Source organism: Podarcis erhardii (genome assembly GCF_964252035.2).
Source record: "Podarcis erhardii genome assembly, chromosome: 1".
NCBI classification, from domain to species: Eukaryota; Metazoa; Chordata; class Lepidosauria; order Squamata; family Lacertidae; genus Podarcis; species Podarcis erhardii.
In genome coordinates this window covers 11,256,479-11,283,776 of record NC_138497.1, presented here as the reverse complement: position 1 = coordinate 11,283,776, position 27,298 = coordinate 11,256,479, and the positions used below count along the sequence as shown (strand labels likewise).

Genomic DNA, 27,298 nt, shown 5'->3' with positions numbered 1-27,298 from the left:
GAAAAGGGGCAGAGAAAGAAGGAACTATGCAAGGGGTTGGGGAATAATAATAATAATTTATTATTCATAACCCCCCCCATCAGGCTGAGTTTCCCCAGCCACTCTGGGTGGCTCCCAATCAAGTGTTAAAAATAGTACAGCATTAAATATTAAAAACTTCCCTAAACAAATCACATGGAATCCTAAAACACGCTTACTAAGAACAAATCACATGGAATTCACTCATCTCCAAGTAGACAGGTTTAGCACTGCCCTATAAGGGATTTGGTGTAACTTGAGACGGGAGTAAGGAAAACAGCCCATTAAATTTGGGTTGGTTTTATTTGCCCTGCTTTGTTTCACCTTAAGATAACAGCATGCCTCCTTCCAGGGAGAACAAAAGTGGGTGCGGTTTGGGTGTAGGGCTCCGTCAGTAATCCCAGGGATTCTACCTGGAAAACTCTGCCACTGAGTTTGCACCAGGAGATGTGTGGACTGATGGATGCACATCACTATTGTGGCAGGCTTGGAGTTTATCAAAGCTGCATCAGGCGTGACCCAAGAGGAATAAGCAAGTCGCCCAGGTCTAGTTTTCGTGGAGGCGGTAAAAATGCGTCTGGGTGGTTCACCTTTAGACTGCAGGTGAGACTCACTTGACTGAAAGCTCCTCTGTACAAAAGCAGTCCCTGAATATAGAAATCTAACAAGTCAGAGAAAAGGGCCAAATTAATACTAGGGCTTTTTTTGCATTTAATGCACATGTTTGTAAAAATACAAATTACATCTATTTTGGTTCTTAATGGCTGTAGGCACATCATGCCTTTGAAGCACAGCCAAAGCACACAAACACAACCTTCAAAGAATTCTGGGCACATTAGTGTGTTAAGGGTTGCTGGGAAATGTATCAACAGTGCCTATAATCCTTTGAAGGGGGAAATGTGCTTAAATCACACACACAGAGTACTAGTCGAGCCTTCTCCTCATCACCTATTTTTCTACATGGAGTGTGGAGGGGGGGTTTCTTCTTTTTTTGTATGGAGGAACATGAAATCATGTTTGCTCCCACCTGCAGTCTGCTCTGAAGTGCTATTACCCAGACACAGAGTTTTCCATCTCTGTAAGAACACGGCTTCTTCTAGCACATTATGACAACTTGTCTACGGTGGATTAACCTATGCGAGGACAGTCTTTCCTGTCCATAAAGATTTCCAGAATCCCAGTCCAAATTTAAGGTCTTGCAACGTTTTTCAAAGTTGACCCAACTTTTCAAACGAAAAATGCAAGGCAGTCTTCCTAGGGCCATACCATTAAAATGCTAGAGGAAAACAATGAGCTTAGAAATTATTATTACTATTACAGCTGATTTAGCTATTTATACCACACCTTGTTTACAAAGAAACGTAAGGGGGCTTACCTGCTAGGCATAGGAAGCTGAAAGGCCACACAACAGAAAGAAGGATAGGCAGGGAGTTTCTGATGAGAGGGAAAATGCCGTATTTTTTGCTCTATAAGACTCACTTTTTCCCTCCTAAAAAGTAAGGGGAAATGTGTGTGCGTCTTATGGAGCGAATGCAGGCTGCGCAGCTATCCCAGAAGCCAGAACAGCAAGAGGGATCACTGCTTTCGCTGCACAGCAAGCCCTCTTGCTGTTCTGGCTTCTGAGATTCAGAATATTTTTTTTTCTTGTTTTCCTCCTCCAAAAACTAGGTGCGTCTTGTGGTCTGGTGCGTCTTATAGAGCGAAAAATATGGTACATGCCCACTTCCTTCTCCCTCACCCTGCATTTTGAATAGTCTGCTCTGGGTAGGTGTATACCTGCAGCACATGAGAATGATTTTAGGTGCACTGCTGCATTCATTGTGCTTACCTGCTCTGCACTTTCCCAAGCATTAACCAGTTTTAGTCAAACAAAAGTGCACTGAAATAGTGCCTTTGTAATACTTGCTTTGTTCGCGAATATACAAAAGCAGCTACGAATGCCTTCAGGCGAAGCCAGAGTAGTGTAGTGTTTGAAGGCTCAAGAGTAAAAGCCGAGAGACCCAGGACCAAATTGTTCAGCCATGAAAGACACTGAGTAACCAGTCAGTCTCTCTCTCAGCCTCACCTCCCCCTGCAAGGCTGTTGTTGTGCTGCGCTACCTTGAGCTTCTGGAAGAAAGGTGGGACATGCATGTTTTAATTAGGGTTGCCACCATGTTTCAAACAGGGAAAATCCGGACAGAAAAGTTGTTGAGCATTTTTTGGGCAGAGTTGTTGAACTTGCCAAAAATGACACTGCTGAAATAGATTGCCAGAAGGTCGGATTTTCCTGGGCATTTTTGTGATTTCCACCCCAGACGTATGGTAACCCTAGTTACCGTATTTTTTGCTCTATAAGACTCACTTTTCCCCTACTAAACAGTAAAGGGAAATGTGTGTGCGTCTTATGGAGCGAATGAAGGCTGCGCAGCTATCCCAGAAGCCAGAATAGCGAGAGGGATTGCTGCTTTCACTGCGCAGCGATCCCTCTGGGTGTTCTGGCGTCTGAGATTCAGATTTTTTTTTTCTTGTTTTCCTCCTCCAAAAACTAGGTGCGTCTTGTGGTCTGGTGCGTCTTATAGAGCAAAAAATACGGTAATAAATGTCCCCTCCAGCTCAGTCCCCTATTGTTTTCAATACAGCAAAATGCAGTACTCTTTGTCTGAGTCTCCCGAGATTCAGGGTTACTGCACCTTCTCTGCTCTTCCCATACGCTCCGATTCACATCACACCCCAATGGCAGGAGAGACAGAGAAACAGAGAGATTTCCAGACGACCAAGTGAAACACTGCCACTCACCAGTCCATTAAGAAACATTTGTCAAACCCTCAGCCACACCTACATGTGTTGGGCAAAAACCATAATGAAGCCCATTTGTGCAATCAGAGATAGTAAAATGTTGTAACCAATGCTATGAAGATGCCATTATGAAAGAAGAGACTGGCACCATGATGCGATATAGAAGAGGAGGCTGCCTTTCTGCCTTCCCTTGCTCCATATGGACTGGAAATCTTGCATGACTCAAGTTATTTCCATGACTGGAGCCTTTCTGCAAAACACCCACTCCCTGTTTGGTCTGTAGCACATAAGACTGCCATTGCTGGTTCTGTGCAAGACCGTTAAGGTGGACGATGCTCTTGGCTCCCACAGCTGGAAGGGACAAAGAAGCTATTTCTTTGATTTTTATGATTCTTAGGTATGCTGGACACAAGCCATTTAGGCCAAGTAAACAAGTGCTGTTGACTCGGGATAACACTGAAATCAGCAACCCTTGGAACAATCTCAAGGATGGCAGAGAAGATCAATAAGCTGCAACTAACTTGGCAATTCAGCACCCACACTTACACTTAACGTCTTCCAGAGAAATCAGCTCCTTTTGCAATCGCCTCAACAGCCGGGGCGACTTATCTTCTTGGATACTTCTCCGTACGGCAAAGATATCTCGGAAAAAAACAGGATCCGGTCTGCAGATAAAATGGAGGGTGGGTAGGACTTGCATTTCATTTAATTGGACACATGCCAAGGCAACTCTGGAGCTAAACTCTGGCATGTTCTCTTTCCAGGTAACCTTGATTACGTTGAAAACAAAGGCAGAATTCAGCCTTCTCTGGGCACATGAAGCTTCCTTACTGGTCTCTCGAGCCTTTAATACCCACAACACGCATTTAAAGCACTGTCATACCACTTTAACAGCCATAGCTCCCTGCCCCAAGAATCCTGGGAACTGTAGTTTGAGGGTGTTGGGAACTGTAGTTCCAAGAGGGGATTCCTAGCAACTACAGTTCCCAGAATTCTTTGGGGGAAACCAGGATTGATTGAAGTAGCATAAGAGGGCTTTGAATGTATGGTGTGGATGTGACCTGGAGGGGAAACTCTTTGCAAGACGCAGTGACGAAAATGGCCGTTTGTGCAGCTGTCTTCCCATCCTACCAATGCAGATGGCCTGTGGACCCGTTCTTTCTCATATTTGAGGGTGTGGATCCTCAAATGATCAATTGTAGCTAAGGCATTATGGGATGCAGGTGCAGAAGAGGGGAGGGGAGATACATCAGATGTATGTATGGTGTAACCATCAGCAAAAAAGCAGGCCTGTGATGTTGTGTTGCTATTGTTCCCATTTTACAGACAGGGAAGTGACTTCAAACAAGCAGCTTGCCCAAACACGTTTGCTGCTAAGCAGGCACAGAGGTGGCCCATGACACAAAATCCAAATGGCAACCCCCGTGGCAATGGCAACAATATAATAATAGACCAAATAATTGACCATTTGCTTCCCTTTAATGGTGCACAAGAGGCAGGCCACCTCACTCTACCTAGAACGAATTGGAACTCCTGTCTCAAGAGTCACAAAGGAGAACTTTTTAAAACCAATCATTTTATTTTTTAAAAATAAATAAATTGGTGACATCGGTGGGATTCCCTTACCATCCAGGTCAGGCTCAGACCATTTCTCCATCTAGCCCAATACTGCCTACCCTGGCAGGCAGCAGCTCTCCAGGATCTCAGGCCTTGGTCTTTGCTGGGGATCAAACCGAGGGCCTTCTGCATTGAGCTATGTTCCATCCCCAAAGGTACGTCCAGTCTCTTCCGCTTCCCTTCCCCAAATACAGGATTTGTGTGGGATTTGAATCCAGGACTTCTTACACCCTTGCCAAGATCACAGACTATAGTCTGGGCATTTCGAGCTCTGCTGATTTTTAAACTGGGTCACCTGTCTGGCGTTTTTGTGGCCGTCTCCTGGAAGTGGATGGTTTTCCCTTTCTTAGACTTCTTCTCCACTTCCTTATCTTCCTCCTTAGGCTGGGCACTACAATACCAAACAGAGGGGAGTCTGCAGTAATGGCAGTGGCAATTCATACAACTACACAGGAAAGAGAGCTCACCATGCATCTCTCAACCACAGAGAGAGCCCAGCAGAGAGGAATGGCAGCAAGTCCAATGCCAGTTTAGGATGCAATCTTGCCCCTGCCCACTTATAATTCAGCTAGGATACTTGGTTTTTTTAATTTTCCAAAGCCCCACCATCCACAACATTTCTAAGTTGATCTGTTCGTCCTCCATCCTTAATAACCCCCCCCCCAAAAAAAAATGAATACTGAAGGCGAGGGGGAAACAGGTTCAGGGATTGGACAGGTGGTTCTTTATGACATCACAGCATGCTCAACCAATCAGCGTGGGGTATCTTCTGCTTCAAAATTACAGAGATGTTTTCATTTTTATTCTTGCAGAGATTGAAGGGATGGGTATGTTTGGACCAACTGCACTTAGGGAGAGATGAGGCATACTACTAGATGCTTTCACAGCTGGAAAGAGCGGCATCCTGCAAACTCAGGCTCTTTTCAATTGTCACTTTGTTTACTGTGGAATACCTCTTCTTACCTCCCATCCCTGCAAGGATTTTATCAGGCCTGACATTTGCCTCCTTTCAGAGGCAAAGAAAAAACATTTCGGTTCCTCCATGGTTTTGGAAAACAAGGACTCTATTTACTAAAATGTATTGGTTTCATCCTGCTGATTATGATCTGCTATTGTTGGAAATGTCGTAGATTCCATTGGTTTTATTGATTTTAATAGACTATGCATGGAGGGGGGAAGATCATGCTGCAGGGCCAGGCACTTCATAAACTAGCTCACTGGCAAGTGATACGAAATCATGATAACCACAAACGGAAACACAACAAAGTCAGACAGAAAGGGACACTGAATCCTTACCATGCAAATTCAAGACTTCGGCTGTCATCTTTCCAGTACCACAAGCCAGGGTTAACTTTCGTGAACTGCAAACATTTTGGAATACACAAGTATCGAGGCGTTAATTTAAACCATTTCATCATTTTCATGTTCGATTTTCAGCTCCAAAAACTCCAGCAAGTTCATGGGCCTGACCGATAAGCCCAATGCCATGTGCTTCTGAAGAATGGCGATTCAATGTACACCCAAAATCAGGGCTGGAACAACCACTGGGACATTATCAAGCAACCTCCAGGGATATTATTTCATAGTATTATTCTAAAAAAAAAGACTGATGTTGTGAGCCACCAAGCCTTAGAAATACAACTTTTCCTAAAGGCTTCCACAATATTGGCCACCGGTGTATATAAAGGCCAGTGGTCCATCTAATAATCCTAATCATAATAATCAAGACATTGACTGAATATTTCCAACTGCCTATTTAAAAACAACCAATGCCGACTGGTCGTTTCAAGTTTGTGACCATCAGAAACACTATGGATAGGGATGGAAGGTGGAATAAATATATATGAACACATATAGTGTTGTCCGACCTGTGGGGTGTCCTCCCATCATATGTCAATGAGATAAATAAGCATACAGCTATTAGGAAACATCTGAAGGCAGCCCTGTATCGGGAAGTTTTTAATGTTTGAGGTTTAATAATAATAATAATAATAATTTATTATTTATACCCCGCCCATCTGGCTGGGTTTCCCTAGCCACTCTGGGCGGCTTCTAACAGAACGCTAAAATACAATAACCTATTAAACATTAAAAGCTTCCCTAAACAGGGCTGCCTTCGGATGTCTTCAAAAAGTCTGGTAGTTGTTTTTCTCTTTGACATCTGGTGGGAAGGCGTTCCAAAGGGCGGGTGCCACTACTGAGAAGGCCCTCTGCCTGGTTCCCTGTAACATCACTTCTTGCAATGAGGGATCCGCCAGAAAGCCCTCGGCAGTGGATCTCAGTGTCCGGGCTGAACGATGGGGGTGGAGACGCTCCTTCAGGTATACTGGACTGAGGCCGTTTAAGGCTTTAAAGGTCAGCACCAACACTTTAAATTGTGCTCGGAACCGTATTATGTTGGAAGCTGCCCAGAGTGGTTGGGACAACCCAGTCAGTTGGGGGGGGGGGGGTTTCCACTAATAATAATAATAATAATGCAAGCCAGTTGTATTCCTCAAGTAAGATTTAATTCATAAAAGGTTAGACAGCCCAAATGGTGCAGTGATTAAAGTGTCTGCCTGGGACCTGGGAGACCAGGGTTCAAATCCCCACTCAGCCATGAAGTTCACTGGGCAATCTTGGAGCTCATCATGGTCTCTCAGCCTGACCTACCTCACAGGGCTGTTGAGAGGGTAAAATGAGGGGCGGAGGGCGGGGGCCCAATGTAGGCCTTATTGGGGGCTTTTGGTAGAAAGGTGGGGTAGAAATGTAATAGGTAAATAAATGAAGCACATCAGCACCCACAAACTGAAAACTGCTCCTGAATTGTGGATGCAAGAGTGGGTGCCTCTAATATTTGGATTTGAAGAGGGAATTTTGACAGGTGAAGGTTGCACGATGACCCAGCTATGAAAGGTGATGGCAGGGCCAGATTGAGGTCTGATGAGGCCCTAAGCTACTGAAGGTAATGGGGCAATTATATGTCCAGCTGTCCTCTGTCAACAACAAATTGTCGCTGTTTTTTGTGTTGAATATATGCTGTATGGTAATTTATGGACCTGATAGGTATCTAAAGCCATTTGCACATAACAAAATATGTGTTTTATCAAAGTCATTGTTGAATTGAAATACAATTAAGAAGTATATTAATAGTGAAATAATTATTAAGTTCTAACTTAAAATGATTTTTTTATTCATAACAAACGTAAAAATGCAAAAACACTGTTGCTGTATGTAAGTTTTATTGTATTTGTTTTTTATCTTATATTTTGGAAATGTACATCCAGGTTTTTTTCCCTTTAATTTTTTGGGGGGACCTCCAAGAGAGCGGGGCCCTAAGCTATAGCTTGTTTAGCTTATACGTAAATCCGGCACTGAGTGCAAGACCCAACCTGGTCATATCCAACCTTGGGCTTTTTAAAAAAAAAAAAAAAGGAAAAAAGTAATATCTGCAAACCCCACCCCACCCCCAAGAAGTTCCACAGTCACTAGACACATCCAGGAATGCAAACTTACTTACAGGCACTATATGTCCCTTGGGCAGCTCCAGGAACTGTAGCTGAGACATGGCGACACTTTGTTTACTGAGAGAGTATCCTGGCAACTGCTCTCTGTCTCTCTTTCCATCTTGAATAGAAGGGTCGGCTCTCCCGCCTGAAGACTACAAGTCCCATCATGCAACGCGGCAGGCCTTCCCTTTTTTGGTCTGTCTGCGTGGTGGCTTTTGGCTCTCTTTTCTAACCAAAGGGCGTCCTCAGAAGTTATCCCAATTGTGAACCCCCTTCCCAGATACGTGTGAACAGGGCGCCCGCGTTTCGTGTCGCAGGCGGCTTTCCTTTAAAATAGCCCATCCGGAGTCGGTGGAAGAGGATTGGAAGAAGTTCAAAGACTACTTGCAGAAACATTGTAAAATTTATGAATGTTAAAATGATGTTGGATATAAAAATAATATGGCATTAGTGACAAAGTTAGAAAGCGTATGCAAAAATGAATTTTAAAAAGGGTGAAAGATTAGAGTTCTATTATGTCAAATTTAAACAACACGGCAAAAGTGATTAAGTTATAAGGAATATGCAAGAACGATTCAAAAAGAGAAGAAAGATTGGAGACATAATAGGTCAAGTTATATAATCAACAAGGAGAATTGAAAGAGGGCAAGGATTTGCTGAACTTGATTGGGTAAATGGGAACACAAAAAAGGGAGGTGTGAGGAAGTCAAGAAACAGGGTTAAATAAGTATAAAGCTAAAAATTGCATTTTTTCTTTTTTCTTTTTTCTATTATCTTTTTTGATGTTCTATTGTGTATTTTTTTGTTTATTTTTTCTGTATTTTTGCTATGTTTGTTTTCTTTTTCTATGTTGTATGTAGGTTTGTGCTTTTTTGTAAAACCTTAATAAATATTTTATAATAAAATATAAATAAATAAAATAAAATAGCCCATCCGACACACTGACTGGTTTCACACTTCGGAGCAGGATTGCTTGCTTTCTGAGTGAACTGTCGGCGCTCATTTTTCTCTCACACACATATATATGTGTGTAATATTTATTTATCTGTTTTATTTTATGCATTAAATTTCAGTACCACCCTCCCTCCCCAAAGGAGCCGAGGGTGTCAAGCAGCAAAGCAGCACCACTGAAAAATAATTTTTAAAAACATTGTGAGCATCTAAAAACAATCTTATATCCACACCACGATTTCAAGGTGGCCAGGATCAATAATCTTTTCAGCCATCAAATGCCTGGGTGAACTGGAATGTGGTAGTTTTTTTTTTTTTTAAGTCCCTGAATGTTAATAATGCTCCTAGGCTGGGGGAGTTTTCCACAGCTGAGTCACTACCCAAAAGGCCTTGCAGCAGGTAGTGGCAACCTGGCAGCAGTTTTACAAAATCAGATTTAGTTCGTGTTTAATATGTATTTAACTTTAAATGTATTAAACTACCTGCATTGAGGTTTGGGCTGTTATGCACTGATGCACACCCACACAGGGAGAGTAGAGCAGACTGCAAACATGGCATCAGAATGACTTAAACTCATGCCCATGAAGAGGGTGTCACCTTATGTTTCCACCCATCCGCGCACCTAAATCCTCCCCAATTCCTTTCATTAAATCGTGCGTCCCTGCCATAGCTGTCAACTTACAGATTTGAAAATAAGGGACCAGCAGCCTTGAAAATAAGGGACCAGCAGCCAAAATAAGGGACCTACAGCCTCACCTGTTCCAGGCACTCCAGTCTTCCTGTCCTCCTGCAGTCTGGTCAAACTCATGCTGGTAGCTTCGAGAACACTGTCCAACCAACTTTGTAACCAGAGGTTCAACTGAATAGAATCTGAATCACATGCACCACAAGGCCTGTGTAGCCTCAACTTAAGATGGTTCCCCGGCCTGGCTTTGCACTGCAAAGTTTGCAGCAGCACGTGCAACAAAATGGCGTCCAACATTCAAAACCCCCCTCAGCTTGCATTAACTAGCCACACACAAGGCATGCAAGCTCCATCCCCCAGTCGTTCTTAGACTTCTTATTGGGTGAGCAACACAGCCAAGCAACACAGTTGGAGCCTCCCTCCTCCCTGGCCGGCAGGGAGGGAGGGAGAGGAGCTGCTTCCTTTGAAATTTAAAGGACATCATTTAAGGGACATTTAAGGGACATCCATCAATAAGGGACAGCAGCGGGACATGGCACTGGAATAAGGGACTGTCCCTTCAAATAAGGGACACTTGACAGCTATGGTCCCTGCTGACAGAGCTTGCTGATGGTCGTTCAGGTCCCCGCACAACGACGGCTCTCTGAGCTCGGCTTACTTCTCTGCCTGCGCCCTGTGACCTTTTTTAAACAACAGAACACTGTATGTTGTGTTTGCAGTTGCTATTGTGGGCTGCCAAGGATATTCTGGAGCCTTGGCAGCAATGCCGCATATTTATCAAGACCAAGAAGAGAAGCAGATTTGGAAACAAACGAGGTTTTGGAGTTGCGTCGAGGCAACGCTTCAAAAGCAGTATCAAAAACAGGGTAAAAAGAAAGAGGCACAGTGAAGATAAATGCTTCTGTCATCAGCATGTGCTTATTAAGTCTGGCCATTCAGTTATCAAAAGCCTCCAACCTTTTCAGACCCAGGCCCCCACTGTTTAACCCAAACATGCATTTGGAGACCTGTTTCTTAATCATTATTTTTTACCATATGTATGTACGGTGCTAATTCTGCTGTTGCAAATCACCTTAGATCAGGCTCTGACCCAACAGTCGGTCTGACTCCCAACTCAGCAATTGAAGAAGAACAACTTAGATGAACCACTTTTAAAACATACTGTATTGATGAACTAAAAAGGTGCCCTCAATTAAATCAACAGATTTAATTTCCTTCCTGATAATAACTGCAGGTTGCAAGTGTCACCTTAGAAGAGGAATGCCTCTTTTCAGGCAAGATCTGCTGGGACACATCATTTAAATGCAAAACAATGCATCCCTACTCCCCCCCCCTTTCATATGCAAATTTATGCAGCTGCACTAAATCAGTTAGCTGACTTAAACGCTCATGCTCAATTAAATAATATTTTTCTAATTGGGTGTAGATATTCCAAATGTTCCTATTTTCCAGGGACAGTCCTGGATTTACAGAAGCCATCCCAGTTCCTGATTTGATCTCACAATGTCCCGCTTTTCCTTAGGATGTCCCTATTTTCACTGAACAAATGTTGGAGGGTATGGAGTTATGTGACCCTCAAATTAAGGAAATAAGTAACTATACAGCCTTCAGAAGATATCTGAAGGCAGCCCTGTATAGGGAAGTTTTTAAATGTTTAATTATGATTTTATATGTGCTGGAAGCCGCCCAGAGTGACTGGGGCAACCCAGTCAGGTGAGCGGGGTATAAATAGTTAAATCATTATCGTTGTTGTTGTTGTTGTTGTTGTTGTTGAATAGGACGTTCCTATTTTCATTGGAGAAACATCAGAGGGTATGTGGCTGATGGCTTTACTTGTTATGATTTGCACCCTAGGTTTTTGGACTCAAATATGCAGTGTCCATATACCTCAGAAAAAGAACAGTGTTTCTTAGTTACAGTCCTGAAAGGTTTGTGTTACATAAACATGCGTTACATAATCCCGTATATCATAGCCTTTATTTAAACTAATAAGCCTTAAACTCTCCCCTCAAAAGCATTGTGTCTGGGGAATGCCTTGCATTCCACGGAGGAAGACCGAAATAAAATGGAAATGCCTTCAGGTCTTGGCCCTCGAAAAGTCTGTGGATGTCAGATCTGATTTCCTAGGGAATTATTACGGCACAACTACCTTTGCACTCGACTATGCAGCGCTGAATTCGTTCCCTGCACAGCAGCTGCCGTTCTGTTTATTTCTGCATTGGCCACTTACCTGCCAAATGTTCCCTTCCTGTTCTCAATAAGCAGTTCCTTGCCTCGGGGACAGAAACCAAGAACATTAAACTCACCCTGATCTGCTCTTCTGTACTTTTCCATCCTCTGCCATCAGGTGTTTTGGTGTCGGGGTGTGTGTGTGTGTGTTAGGGGTAGCATTTTTTTGGCAGGAAGAACAGAGAAAGGCTTGGCAGGTAGAATGATTGGAAGGAAAAAAAACAGGATTAAATGGCTCAAGAATCCTTGTTAATGAAGCTAATCCTTGGGATGACAGTTACTTTTTGGCCCTTATGCAATGCGCTTTTCTTCTCATACATTGTACAGTATCACACATGATTAACCACATCCGCATAGTAGAGAGGGGAAACGAACTTTCTGGGCAACATTGTACGGATTGCTTGCCAATTTAGGGTGGAGCAACAAGTGTGAATTTTACCTTTGAAAAGGAAGCTGGTTTCTGCATGCCCAGGTGCCTTCAGTGACAAATTATTATGCCAGTCGCCTGATTAAAGAAAGCCAGTCCACTGTATGAGTTTTAATCAGCTAATTTGCGTAAGGGCACACACACCACCTCCGAAGTAAGAAACATCTTCTCTTTGCTCTTAGATCAGTAGTGGGGAATCTCTGGCCTGCCAGCATGGTCAGCCGTCAGGAGCAGTGGGAACTGGAGGCCATGAACATCCGAGGGCCATAGGTTCCCTACCCATTTTGGACTCTTCTGAGCACAATTCAAAATGTTGGTACTGACCTTTAAAGCTCTAAATGGCCACCAGCCCTGTATACCTGAAAGAGCGTCTCCATCCCCCGTCATGCAGCCCGAACACTGAAGTCCAACTCTGAGGGCCTCCTGGTGGTTCTCTGCCTGCAAGAAGTGAGGTTACAGGGCACCAGGCAGAAGGGCCTTCTCAGCAGTTGCACCCTCTTGTGTGGAACGGCCTCCCATCAGATGTCAAGGAGAGAAGACATCCGAAGGCAGCCCTGTATAGGAAAGCTTTTAGTGTTTGACGTTTTATTATGGTTCTGTATGTTCTGGAAGCCACCCAGAGTGACAAATAATGAAATTACCATGGACGCTCGGGTTGCGAATGTAATCCGTGCAGGAAGCACGTTCGCAACCTGCAGTGTCCGCAACCATCTGTGCATGCATGGGTTGCAATTTGGCGCTTCTGTGCATGTGCAAAGCGGGATTTAGGCACTTCCGCGCAAGCCCCGAAACCCGGAAGCAACCTGCTCCGGTACTTCCAGGTTAGGCGTGGTACGCAACCCGAAATCGCGCAACCCAAACGTCTGTAACCTGAGGTTACAGCCCCAGCTGCTTCTTCTCCATTACAATGTGGGGAGAGGAGGGTATGTGCTTAACCCTTTTCCCTAGCCTGATCCCCTGCCTTCCCCTCCCCCCCAAAAACTCTGCTGTTAACTTTTCTAAACTGGGTTTCCTCAATGCATGTACTATATTGCATAAGTTCCGGTGAAAAAGTGATGGGGAGGGGGAAGGCATAAGCCCCTTCTACACATGATGCTTCTCCTCTTCAAAAATCGCCGCTGCCACCCCCCATGGTTGTTTTGAAGCTGAGGAGTGGCCAGAGTTTCCCGATCTGTGTTTGCTACTGAACACACAAGTTGGTCCATAATTGTACTGCTTCATGTGTTCAAGGCGGCTACCCTCTGCCATGCCAAGGCTGCAGCTAGGGCTGCACAGAGCTATTCTGGCTGAAGTTCATGGCAGCAGCAACACTGGCTTTACATTAAAGCCTTCAATGAGAGAAAGTTTCAATTAGCACGGAGTGCCACTTATGGGAAGGGAATGTAACTTTTAAAAACCTGAATAGCCAGCTGCTCACACTAATAAAAGGCTCCCTACCCTTCTCTGCTCCTCTTTTTATTTTTATTTGTTAATTTAAGATGGTGCCAACTATTTTGATGCTGCTGGGAATGCATGCTGCGGTTGTTCTAGCTGCTAACCTTTGATTGTGAACATGCCACAAGGAGAAAACAACATTCAGGGCAGACGGATTTCTTAGCACCGTATACACAATTTGGCTTTCTGCTCCAGCATTTTGCAGAATCATCTCCACTCATCATTCATATAGCGTTTTGGGTCGCAGGCATCCTGATTCATCTGCTTTAATGTCCCTGTGCATTATTAAAAAGGCCCATTTGGCAGATGAAAAGCCAAATGGCCGAGAGAAAGCAAATTGCTCAAGAGCACAGAGAGACAATACAGCTTAGCTGGCGTTCGATTCCAGTACTCCCAGGTTCTTGTGCAAAACGCTAATCACAGGATCTGCACCCATTGTATTTGAAGACAAAGGCTGTGTGTATGTTACTGGCTTAAAATGCAGTGAGGTGCTTTGCTGGAAGTATTATTATTTTTTGCTGCATTTCAAATGGCATGTTCATCACTGTGCACATCAGTCAAGCTGCACGTGTTTCCAAGTTGCCCAGCGTTGGTCTGCCCCAGTAGGCGGAGAGGTGGCATGGATGCTTTCATGTAGCTTTTCAAATTGGATCGAAGCTGGTTTTGAGGGGAATGCATCAAAATACAGTATTCTTCAAGAAACTGCAGGGTAGGTGTAGATTATGGCTAATGTCATGTGTATACAGCTTCACAAACCAGAAGGGGGGTGGGGATGGGACATGGGATGCAGAGCAAATAAGAGTGTGTACACAGCCAAAGACAAAAGAAGTCAGACTTGGAAAAAATCTATGGCGCTCTTGTTGCCTACCTTTGTGATAGTATAATAGGAAGCTGCCTTATGCTGAGTCAGACCATTGGGACATCTGATTCAATAATAGTCTACAATCAGCAGTTCTCCAGGGTTTCAGACAGGGAACATACATTGCAGAAGTTTGGACTAGACAATGTTCATGGTACCTTCCAATTATACAATTCTATGATTCTGTTATTTCCAGCCCTATTTGGAGATGCCAGGATTGAACCCAGGTCTTTCTGCATGCAAAACAGATGCTCTGCCTCGTGAGTTATGTCCCTTCCCCATAACACCAGTCTTGAAATACCTACATTGGCTCCCAGTACATTTCCGAGCACAATTCAAAGTGTTGGTGCTGACCTTTAAAGCCCTAAATGACCTCGGTCCAGTATACCTGAAGGAGCGTCTCCACCACCACCACTCAGCCCGGACACTGAGATCCAGCACCGAGGGCCTTCTGGCGGTTCCCTCACTGCGAGAAGCCAAGTTACAGGGAACCAGGCAGAGGGCCTTCTTGGTAGTGGCACCCGCCCTGTGGAACGCCCTCCCACCAGATGTCAAAGAGAAAAACAACTACCAGACTTTTTGAAGACATCTGAAGGCAGCATGTTTAGGGAAGCTTTTAATGTTTGATGCATTACTGTATTTTAATATTTTGTTGGAAGCCACCCAGAGTGGCTGAGGAAGCCCAGCTAGATGGGTGGCGTATAAATAATAAATTATTATTGTATTATTATTATTATTATTATTATTATTATTATTATTATTATAATTATTATTATATATATTGCTGTTGCTTTTATATCAGCCTCGTATTTAACAACCATAGGCACCCGGGTATACTCTGCAGCAAATAAGCAGGCTGGAGGCAGAGGAATGGATCACACCAACCTTCCTACACCAACTTGCTGATAGCCACCGAGAAAGAAAAGTCTCTTTCTCCACAACCATCAAAGAAATGCTGCAAGCTTTCGACCGAGGATCAGATTGTTCTATTGCTTCTCCAACAGTTTGCATTGCACACAGAATTTCCTTTCCTTTTCCCCCTTTTTATTAGTGTGCTAAGAGGCTAGCAGTCTGTGTCTCCTTGCTGTCCGCGGAGGATGCGCAGGGATTGTAATTTTTGTGGGCATATTTACAGGTCTGCTTTTATACAGCTATAAACCAGGGATGGAGAGCCTGTGGTCCCCCCCCCCCAACAGAATGTTGCCCTTCATGCCTTTCAACCTGGCCCTTGGGACTTTTCCCAGGCCATGTTCCCTCCCCAGATCTCCCTGAGTGTTTTCACCTGGCTGGAAAGTTTCCTTCAAATCTGATAATGCCTGTTTTATCTGGGTAGAGAATGACCAATAATATTCTGTCTGTTTTGGGGAGAATCTTCCTCTCCAACTAAAAAGTCACTCCTTCTCCTTTCCCTATGTGCCACTTTGCTCCCAGAAATCTTCTTTGCAGACTGTCAAAGGTAGCCATGAAGGTAAAGCAATTCATTTATTTCTGACTCAAGGGCACAATTTCACCAGGACAGTCTCCAGCATAAGCTCTGTGGAAACATTCATGAGAATTGCTCAAAGGCCCAGAACAATTGCTTCAGAAGATGTCCCTAGTAGATTGCCCTCTTTAATTCCAGAGCGTTTTCTAGCCAGCTTTCAAGTTTTTATTTCATAAGGCACATCAAAGAGAGAGGGAATACCATCTGGGATGCATTGTGCCCACGTCCCCCTCCATTGCAGCCGTCTGCTGGGCTAAATGCAGAGCATCACCTGCAGGATGGCAACCATGCCCAAACACTCCCATCGCCCTCGGGGTTGCGTTCAGATCTTGCAAATTCAAGTCCTGTAGAAGTTGCGCCTATCAAGCCAAAAGACTGAAGCATTTTTAAAAAATCTAGATTTGGGAGAAGTTCGCCATATGACATTTCTGAGAAGGGTGGTCCACTTGCTTGCTTTACTGTAGGGTCGACCTACAAAATCCAGACCACATTATGGCACAGAACAAGCACGTCAGGAAAAGGAAGTGTGCACTAAGCCAAACGGCACAAGAATTTGTTTAAATGCTGCCTGACGGTTCCTTTAGTCAAATTGGGTATTTGCAGAGATGGCCCTACCTTCCAGCAGAGATCTCAAGTGACAGCTGCTAAGGGACTTGGAGCTGACGGAGCTCTGTGCTCCATGCAACCAGTCCCACCCCCCCCCCTCAAACACAGTGGAAGATCTATTTAAAGCCCATTTAAAACATGGTTTCCACCCCAAGGAATCCTGGGAGCTGTAGTTTGAGCTCTGGGTAAACTATAGCTCCCAATATTCTTTAGAAAGAAGCATGTGCTTTATACATATAGTGTCAATATGACCTAAGTGCCAGCCCAGCTAGTTTCTGTTGCAGTTGAGGGCAGCAAACTGTATTATTGCTTGCTTGCTCAAAATGAACTTTGAGTTTAAATGAGATTTAAGAGAATTGCCCTGGGCCCGTTGTTGTTCCACGTCTTTATAAATGACTTGGATGAAGGAATTGAGGGGATGCTCATCAAATTTGCAGATGACACCAGACTGGGAGGGGTACCTAATGCTGCAGAAGACAGAATCATAATTCAAAATGACCTTAACAGATTGGAGAACTGGGCACCACCTAACAAAATGAATTTCAATAAGGACAAATGTAAGGTTCTGCACTTAGGCAGGAAGAACCAGATGCACAAATATAGGATGGGGGACACCTGGCTTACTAGCAGTACATGTGAAAAAGGGATGTAGGGGTCTTGGAGAACCATAAGCTTAACATGAGTCCACAGTGTGATGCAGCAGCAAAAAAAGCAAATTCTATTCTAGACTACATCAACAGAAGTCTAGTGTCCAAAATAAGGGAAGTAATAGTATCACTCTATTCTGCCTTAGTCAGACCGCACTGGGAATACTGTATCCAATTCTGGGCACCACAATTTAAGAAGGATGTTGACAAGCTGAAACATGTGCAGAGGAGGGTGACCAAGATGATAAGGGTCTGGAAACCAAGCCTGATGAGGAACGGTTGAAGGAGCTGGGTATGTTTACCCTGGAAAACAGCAGACAGAGGAGATATGATAGCCATCTTCAAATATCTCAAAGGCTGTCACGTGGAAGAGGGAGCATGCTTGTTTTCTCCTGCTCAGGAGGGTAGGATTCGAACCAATGGCTTCAAGTTGCAAGAAATGAGATTCCGACTAAACATTTGGAAAAACTGTCTGACAGTAAGAGCCGTTCGGCAGTGGAGAAGACTCCCACGAGAGGTGGTGGACTCTCCTTCCTTGGAGGATTTTAAACAGAGGTTGGATGGTTATCTGTCATGGTCATCTCTAGCTTTAGCTGAGATTCCTGCATTGCAGCGGGTTGGACTAGATGACCCTTAGTGTCCCTTCCAACTCTAAAATTCTATTACTCCTTCTAAGAACATAGGAATCTACTTTATATGGCGCTCATCTAGCTCAGTGTGGTCTACAGTGATTGGCAGCGGCTGTCTCGGATTTCAGGAGTCTCTCCCAGCCTTAATTGGAGATGCCAAGGATTGAACCCTGAACCTTCACAGCATGCAAGGAAGATACTCTTAACCACTGAGCTAGGGCCCTGTCTACATACCTAGATTTCCTGCACCACTAAGAAAGTGAAACATGGCTACTTCAGGTTGTGTTTTTTCACAAGTTGGAAAAGGGAAGTTATTTTATTCCTTATTCCTTATCAAGTATTGTTGTTGTTATATTGTATTTATATTATATTATATTATATTATATTATATTATATTATATTATATTATATTATATTATATTATATTATATTATATTATATTATATTATATTATATCATTATTATTTTCTTGTTTATACCCCGGCCATCTGGGTTGCTTCTAGTAAAATATTAAAAAAAAAAAGATGTCAGACATTAAAAACTTCCCTGATGTTTTCTAAATGTTTCAGATGTTTTCTAAAAGTTGTGTAATTCTTTATCTCCATGACATGTGAGGGCATTCCAAAGGGCGGGCGCCACTGCCGAGAAGGCCCTGTGCCTGGTTCCCTGTAACTTTACTTCTCGTGGTGAGGGAACCAGAAGACCCTCAGAAGTGGACCTCAGCTGAACGATGGGGGTAGAGATGCTCCTTTTTGCAGAATAAATACTGTATCCTCGTTAAGAGCCTATTGAACTCTGGTGCATTGGGTCATTGCATCTGGCTGTTAACCAGAAGGTTGGTGATTCAAGCCCACCCAGAGACAGCTGTGGGCAAGATTCCTGCACTGCTGGGGTTGGGCTAGATGACCCTTGGTATCCTTTCCAACTCTATGGTTTTATGGAATCTATGGAACTCACGCAAAAACCTGTAATTCTCAAGGATTTCCTTAGAAGCAAATAAAACAGCTCACAATAAATTATTGCTAAAATTATTCCTAAGCCCCAGCACATGATTAGGCCTCCTTTTCACCCCAAAGGTTTGTCAGAATTCGGCATTTATGCATGCATTCAAACTAAATAGCCTGCTTTCACCAGAAAAGGACTAAGGGTAGCTTATGGCAAGCAATAGGGAAAAAATTTCAAAACCAATGTTAAAACTTCAAAAATGTAAAGGCAGCCCACACCAGTAGATTTGGGGGGGGGGGGAGCTGGTAAAAGCCATTAAAAGGATTCCACTAATAATAATAATAATAATAATAATAATAATAATAATAATAATAATAATAATAATAATAATAATAAATTTGTACCCCGTCCATCTGGCTGGGCTTCCCAAGCCACTCTGGGCAGCTTCCAACAAAATATTAAAATACAGTAATGCATCAAACATTAAAAGCTTCCCTAAACAGGGCTGCCTTAGATGTCTTCTAAAAGTCTGGTAGTAGACTTCTGGTGGGAGGGTGTTCCACAGGGCAGGTGCCACTACTGAGAAGGCCCTCCACCTGGTTCCCTCTAACTTGGCTTCTCACAGTGGGGGAACCACCAGAAGGCCTTTGGCGCTGGACCTCAGCATCCGGGCAGAGTGATGGGGGAGCATGAAGCTGTCCCATACAGGGACCAATCCTGCAACCTAGGCATTACCATGAGAGCAGAGGTTTTACCTGGTTCTGGAAAGATGACGCCAGGTGAACATCTCTAAGGAGAGAATTGCATAATTTCAGTGCTACCACAGAAAAGCACCTCTCTCCAATAGTTACCTGTCTAACTTGAAAGGGGGGGTACCTTAGAAGGGCGCATGAAGTTCTTAATTGAGGAGTGGGTTCATATAGATGATCCTTAACCTTCTTCAAACCCAGGCCACTTAAAGCAGGCAGGACTGACAGCACAATCCAAACCTAAAATCCAGCAGGGTGTGAGGATTTGGGTTTGCTGCCTCTTGGGCTGCCTACGTTGCTGTTAAGTCCCCCGCCCACCCCCTGCAGAAAAGGAGCATGGTGAGGGCATGGCAGGAAATGGGGCCCAATCCTCAAAACATAGGCCCATGTTCACCTGCCAGCTCAGCCAGCAGCACCCCCTCGCAGAGGCTTCTGAAAAGCTTTTGGAAAAGGAGCAAGTTACAATGGCTTTCTGATTGCTCTATATTATAAGAATCAGAATCAGACCAAGTACTGTCAACACTTACTGGCAGCACCTGTCCAGGGGTTCAGGCAGGGAGCATTCCCAGCCCTCTCTAGAGGCACCAGGGATGGAATCCAGGACCTTTCACATGTAAGGCACAGTCCCTACCACAGCAATAGCTGAACTACAACTGCCATTAAACCCAACCACTGGTCATGCTGGCTGGGTATGATGGGAGTTGTAGTTCAACATCTGGGAGGGCCACAGCATAGCCACATCAATTTAAGGCTTTCGAGGACAAAAGTAGAGCTTTGAATTGAGCCCAGAAGAAGCGGAGGCAGTAAAGATATTTTAGTACGGCTGGATTGATGTTCCTCGCTCTCCTAAAAGGGCTCTGATGACTTCAGCTCCAATTTCTGGTAACCAAAATCTGATTTCCTTTCTTTCTCCTCCTCCTCCACCCCACTTTCATAGGTTTTCTTGATGCCTTTACTGTCATGTAAACAGAAACTCCTTCAACGATAACGCTTGAAAGGGGCAAGCAACATCAAGCTTGTCTGCTCTCATCCCAATGGGTGTGTCAAGCATTTCTGTTCCAGCGAGGGTATGAAATCTCTTTTACCACCTTTGGAAACTGCAAGAGCCTGACTAAGGGAGTAAATCCCACTGAAGTCCACATGGCAAGGTTTGGTCTAGCCCTCGGTAAAGCCTAGAATCTGAAAAGTTTCACCAAATGCCAGAAGAGGCCGCATCTCCTTACCAACATGCCCCTAATTATATTGTAACTTTCTGGAGATTTTAATTCTAAGACACGTTGGGAGCCAGTTGAAATCAGGGTATAAATATAAACACAGACTATTTGCAATATATGTACAGCTCTGTAGCCTTGTATGGAGGTGCTCAGATTCTTCCAATACTGATGAGAACACAGAACAGCCATCTTGCTGAAGCCTATCAGGTCTAGCTTAGCAATAGGAAACTGCAACTGTGTACACACTATGTACGGTATTTGAAGCTCATGACTCCCCACTCCCAAGAATCCTGGGAACTGTAGTTGGTTAAGGTCTGGGAATTGCAGCTCTATGGGGGTAAACTACATTTCCCAGGGTTCTTTGGGGAAGGATTTGTGCTTTAAATGTATGGTGTGAATGCTGTTCCTTTCTGCTTCATGTAGGCTGTTAATAAAGAAAGATGGCTTCTTACACTAGTTTAATCTGGATCGACAGGAAAAAAGGAGGCAGGGCAGGGGAGCAAGTAAAGGTAACTATGGTATCCGCCAGTGAACTTAATTTATCAATTCATAGTGGCATGTGAGAATCTATTGTGTTCCAGAATCTCTCAGTAGGGGGGCACCTAGATTTACCAGAAGCATCCTCAAAATCAGCCTACCAGGAGCCCTCCAGATGTTTGGGACTACAACTTCCATCAGTCCCAGCCAACATGGCCACTCAGGTGGCATGAAGGCTAATGAGATCTGCCCCAATCAGCCAAGCATCATGTAGCTATCCTAGGTGGGGCTGATGTGAGTTGTGGCCCTGAACATCTGGAGGGCTCCTGGTTGGCAGAGGCTGCTCAGAACATACAGTATATGCAGCCTTAAGATGGAACCAGCTGGACCCCTCTGTGGCCCTCTATGTGGGTTGTTTCATGGAAAACAAACATTGAAAAAGCAACATTGGTAGGTGTGCTACTTGCCACGCAAAGCATGAAAAAGGCACCCCTGCCAAAATCTCATCTATACCTATATTTAAAAAGTATGGGAATCCTCCCACCCATTATTTTATTTTATCGTAACCCTATAAGGAAAATGAAAAACAAAACTAAGGACTTGGCATATGCTAGAAAATGTTCTCCACTTCAGACAGACTTTACTAACAGTAACTAGGCTGTACAAATACCTATGCAATAGGACAATGAAAAATACCTATGTAGGTAGTAACCTAGATTTAAGTTTTAGCTGTGCTGTGATTAGCTGTTACAAATAATACCTCCCTACGTACCCACCCACACTGTACTCTGTTCCATTTCTAGGTCATTCACCAAGGCTCCTGGATCCAGTCTGTTTGGGGAATCCTTGGATTGAACTGATAATATCCAGTATTATGATTTTTTAAAGGTATTTGAGAAGTGGTCATTTTTTCCTTCCAGATATAGAAACCACATTCAGCTACCTAGTCTTTCATTCAAGAATCTTCCAGTTAAACCATCCCAGCAGGACCTTGTCAATTTTACCATAAAATCAGTTAAACCCGAGTTTGCTACAGCCCTTGATTTCACCATATGTGGACAAGATCAGCTCACAACACAGAGTTCTTTTGCTCCACTAGCTAAGCAGTTTTACAAGCTGTTAACTTTAAATATTTTACAAGGGTCACCACCAGCTGTTGGGAAGTTATTACTTCATGAGAAACTAGCATCTCCCCAAAATAGTTCTTACGATTTTGCTATTCTGACCCCATTTGTTTCATCCCTTCAGAGAGATAAGATACCAAAACCAGTTTATGCAAGCATTTGCATCTGGCTCCACCCTGTTAGCAAACTGTTTTTATGCTGTTGTCAGCTCCTGAGCTGGTTTGATTACATAGTAAAGCTAATTATAAAGGAAAGCTCCTCTATTAAGTATTCTTTTTAATAAGGCTATTTAGTTTCCCTGATGTATGAAACCAATTAGCTTTGGACTCTGCCAGAAGTAAAACACTTAAGCTGTTGAAAGGATCTCTGTTTTATGACATTAGACCAGCTGGCAATTGTGCAGAAATCTTTAACCCCGTGATAATTTTTAGTTTTAAAGATAATCAAAGCAAGACTTAACTGCAGTTAACTGGGTGCCACTTTTTCTAACAGGTCCTGTACCTTTAACAACTGCATTACTGAGAAGTGACTTGAAAATCATGTCCCAGTACATATATATATATACACACACACACACACACACACACACACACACACAGTGATAGAAAGGTTTACCTACTGCATTTCTGTCTGGGGTTTTTTTAAATCAAGAATAGTGGCAAAGTTGTGCCAAGTAGTAACAGACTAAGCCAGACCACCAATAAAATACTCTGCCTGTAACCCAACAATCATTTCAGGAAGAGTGCAAGTGCTTAACTATTTTCCCAACTAGAGCACTTTAACCCACAGTTGCTACCGCTTCTATCCCATAAACCATTTACTTTTAAAATGAAAAAGGAGGGTATTGTTAAGCTTCAAGTAACTTTTTATTACCAAAATTTTAAAATAACCAGACCAAATAGTTACAAAAAAAGGTAAAACCTTTCTTTGGGGTATGTTTTAACATTTTCCATGCTCTCTTGAAATGTTTCTCCCTCAATTGTAATGCTCAAGTAGATACTTTAAAAAACAGTGAACATAAAGAAACAAATCTACAGACTAGCATGGATATCTGAATACAAAGACAAACATTATCTGTAACAAACTTTTAAGCTGGCTTTTCTTCCCCTGGCAGAGAGCAAGTTAACAACCTCCTCCCATACACACCCACAGGAAAAACCCTCCAGCAATGGCACTGACTGAAGAAAAAGGGAAGAGCAGAAGATGGCAATTGCTCTTATAGTCCAGTCTATGGTAGTTTAGTCTACCTCTTCAATGGTGGGCCCACCGCCTGGAGCCCCCGCAGCTCCTCCAGCACCCTGGTACAGTTTAGCAATGATGGGGTTGCAAAGCTTCTCCAGCTCCTTCTGCTTGTGCTCAAATTCTTCCTTCTCAGCCATCTGGTTGCGGTCGAGCCAGCTGATCACTTCCTGACACTTCTCAAGCACCCTCTGCTTGTCCTGCTCACTAATCTTGCCTTTCAGCTTGTCATCTTCCACCGTCTGCTTGATGTTGTACGCATAGGACTCCAGGGCATTCTTGGAAACCACCCGTTCCCGGTTGGACTCATCCTCTGCCTTGTAACGCTCTGCTTCCTGGACCATACGGTCAATGTCGTCTTTACTGAGGCGGCCCTTGTCATTAGTAATTGTGATCTTGTTCTCTTTGCCGGTGCTCTTGTCCACCGCTGTGACATTGAGGATGCCGTTTGCGTCAATGTCAAATGTGACCTCAATTTGAGGAACACCGCGGGGGGCTGGCGGGATACCCGTCAGGTCAAACTTGCCCAGTAGATTATTGTCCTTGGTCATGGCCCGCTCGCCCTCATACACCTGCACCAGCACACTGCTCTGGTTGTCTGAATAGGTGGTGAAGGTCTGGGTCTGCTTGGTGGGAATAGTTGTGTTGCGTTTGATCAAGGCGGTCATCACACCACCAGCTGTCTCGATACCCAGCGACAGTGGTGCCACATCAAGAAGCAGAAGGTCCTGCACATTCTCGGACTTGTCCCCCATCAGGATAGCAGCCTGTACAGCAGCGCCATAGGCCACAGCTTCATCAGGATTGATGCTTTTGTTGAGTTCTTTGCCGTTAAAGAAGTCCTGCAGCAGCTTCTGGATCTTGGGGATGCGGGTGGAGCCACCGACGAGCACAATCTCATTGATTTGCCCTTTGTCGAGCTTGGCATCACGCAGGGCCTTCTCCACAGGCTCAAGGGTGCCACGGAAAAGATCGGCATTGAGCTCCTCAAAGCGGGCACGGGTGATGGACGTGTAGAAGTCAATCCCATCAAACAGCGAGTCAATCTCAATCGAAGCCTGGGTGGAGGAGCTGAGGGTGCGCTTGGCTCTCTCGCAGGCTGTGCGCAGCCGCCGGACTGCCCGCTTGTTGCCAGCGATGTCCCGCTTGTGCTTGCGCTTGAACTCCTCCACAAAGTGGCTCACCATGCGGTTGTCAAAGTCCTCCCCGCCCAGGTGAGTATCGCCTGCGGTAGACTTCACCTCAAAGATGCCGTCTTCGATGGTCAGGATGGAGACGTCAAAAGTGCCACCTCCCAGGTCAAAGATCAGCACGTTCTTCTCGCCAGCGCCGCTGCCTTTCTTATCCAAGCCATAGGCGATAGCGGCTGCCGTGGGCTCATTGATGATACGCAGCACATTGAGCCCCGTGATGGTGCCAGCGTCCTTGGTGGCTTGGCGCTGTGAGTCGTTGAAGTAGGCAGGCACCGTGATGACAGCGCTCTGGACCTTGCGCCCAAGGTAAGCCTCGGCTATCTCCTTCATTTTGGTCAGCACCATAGAGGAGATCTCCTCAGGGAAGAAGGTCTTTATCTCCCCCTTGTACTCCACCTGCACCTTTGGCTTCCCTGCCTCGCTCACCACACGGAAGGGCCAGTGCTTCATGTCGGACTGCACGGTGGGGTCGTCGAATTTGCGGCCGATGAGGCGCTTGGCGTCGAAGATGGTGTTGTTGGGGTTCATAGCCACCTGGTTCTTGGCTGCATCCCCAATGAGGCGCTCGGTGTCCGTGAAGGCCACATAGCTGGGCGTGGTGCGGTTGCCTTGGTCGTTGGCGATGATCTCCACCTTCCCATGCTGGAAGACCCCCACGCAGGAGTACGTGGTGCCCAAGTCGATGCCTATGGCAGGCGCTTTGCCCGACATGGTTGCAGGAACGCGGTTAGGTATCTCTCGAAAGCTCCGCCGACTGGAACGTCCCTCACGCTAGTGGTTTTGTATCTCGCCCGCCGCTTCGCTCACAACGAACGCTCTCGCTTCGGCTCTGAGGCGCGATCTGCCGTTGCCGTCGCCTTCGCCTCCGTTTTTATACCCGCGGCTCTCCCGCTTCTGGAACCTGCCAGAACGCGCTCGGCCAATCGTGACGCACACCGCGGACCTCTGACCAATCGCTCCGCTATGCCTCCTTCCCGCCTCTGCTCGTCCCAACCAGAAGCTTCCACAGGGCTCGAGATCAGACGGAGAGGATTGATGTCACCGGCAACCAATAGGGGCTCGGAGGGACGAAAGGGTTGGCTCTTGGAGACGCCTTCTGGGAGGCCGTTATGCAAAATAGCTCGGGCGCGCCCCTCAGCGCCTCGAGACCAGAAAAAAAAGTTCCGTCATCTTTCTCCTTAACTTTGAAGCTCGAGCGCCTTCTACTTGCTTCTAACGGCGTCGGGAATATTCGAAGAGCGCGCGGGGCGGGGGGGGGGTAGCGATGACGCAGCAGGATGACGAGAAAGGGGCAGTTGACTGAGGGAGATAAAATAACTGAAATAAAAGCAGTATTTGAGGGAAGGGTTGCCGCTTTAAAGGAAAAAAATAAGGTCACCCTGAGTCCCCAACATCGTGTTTCAGGCTCACCTTCCAATGCTGTAGTTGTAGCAGGAGAAAATACTGTCTCTGAGCACGTCCAGAGTGCATTTGTCCTCACCTCACATTTAAACGTCATAACTAACTGGCACTTTAAAAATGGAGCCTTTTTTGAGAACTAATATAACATAGCTTTTGTCAACCTGGTGCCCTCATGCTGACTTGGTGAGGATTGTAGTCCGAAACAGAGGGCAGCAGGTTGGGGAAGGCTGTGCCATAATTCACTTGAACTGAGGTATCTCTTTTCCCCTCTCAATTTCCAAAATGAAGAAGCAACAAGCAAAAAATAATAAAGTATGTTTTCCCACACTAGGCAAAGTACAGAGAAAGCAAACAGAGAGATTTTAGTTTATTCTTCTCTTCCCCCAGGGAGGGATTCAATAACATGCAATAAGCTGAATCTACTTCAATTGTGCAGAATGAAAGTGTTTTGTCATCCTAGTGCAACAAATTATGATTATGATTATTATTTAAAAAACAGACTTTGCAGTTACAGAAGTGATGGGAAAACACTGAAAAGTGAGGGGTGAATAAATGATTGACAGGCAGACACCTAAGCACCCCAAAAGCAAATCAGGATGAATGAAGGTGAATGTTCATTGTATATAACCATCCTGTAAGCAAATTGGAATACATGCTTAGTAAAGACCAGAATATAGCCTAACCAGGATAAATACACTGCTGCTTCAAGGCAAGCAAAAGCAAGCTTTTAATACTGACATCTGTTACCATGCCATTATTCAGTCCTGAGATGCATGAAGGGGTGAGGACATTTGCAGCCAAGCATTTTCCGCAAGCGACCACATAGTTGGCCCTGTGCGTAAAGGAATTATGGCTTTCCAAGGGCTTTCTTTCAAAGCTAGATCAGGACTCCTAGCCCCAAAGAGCAATACAGATGAAGGCAGAGGCAGCAAGTGCCTGGAGTGAAAGAGGGTTGATAAAGGAAAATAAACACAATGCAAGAAAAAGGTACAGATTTGGACAAGGGCCAGTGCGCAGTTTAGGCTGCTAGCGATTGCAGTATGGCTGTGATAGGTAGCTGAAATATCCTTTTTTAAAAAAAAAAATATTTATTAAAATTTTAAAGA

The 27,298-nt window shown here is 44.6% G+C and overlaps 2 protein-coding genes across 2 annotated transcripts in view; both read right to left on the bottom strand.

Moving 5' to 3' along the window:
• Window positions 1-27,298, bottom strand: part of PPP1R36 (protein phosphatase 1 regulatory subunit 36) — a gene marked incomplete at its 5' end in the record, with an annotated part of 68,019 nt that overhangs the window by 19,397 nt on the left and 21,324 nt on the right. Inside the window, 3 exons of the mRNA XM_081880246.1 lie at window positions 3,342-3,460; window positions 4,708-4,803; window positions 5,709-5,773. Of these exons, the coding sequence (XP_081736372.1) occupies window positions 3,342-3,460; window positions 4,708-4,803; window positions 5,709-5,773 (280 nt within the window). The remainder of the gene's footprint in view (window positions 1-3,341; window positions 3,461-4,707; window positions 4,804-5,708; window positions 5,774-27,298) is intronic.
• Window positions 23,204-25,725, bottom strand: HSPA2 (heat shock protein family A (Hsp70) member 2). The gene has a single exon (XM_081839887.1). It carries the CDS (start codon window positions 25,500-25,502, stop codon window positions 23,598-23,600), a length of 1,905 nt encoding a protein of 634 aa, XP_081696013.1. The 5' UTR covers window positions 25,503-25,725; the 3' UTR covers window positions 23,204-23,597.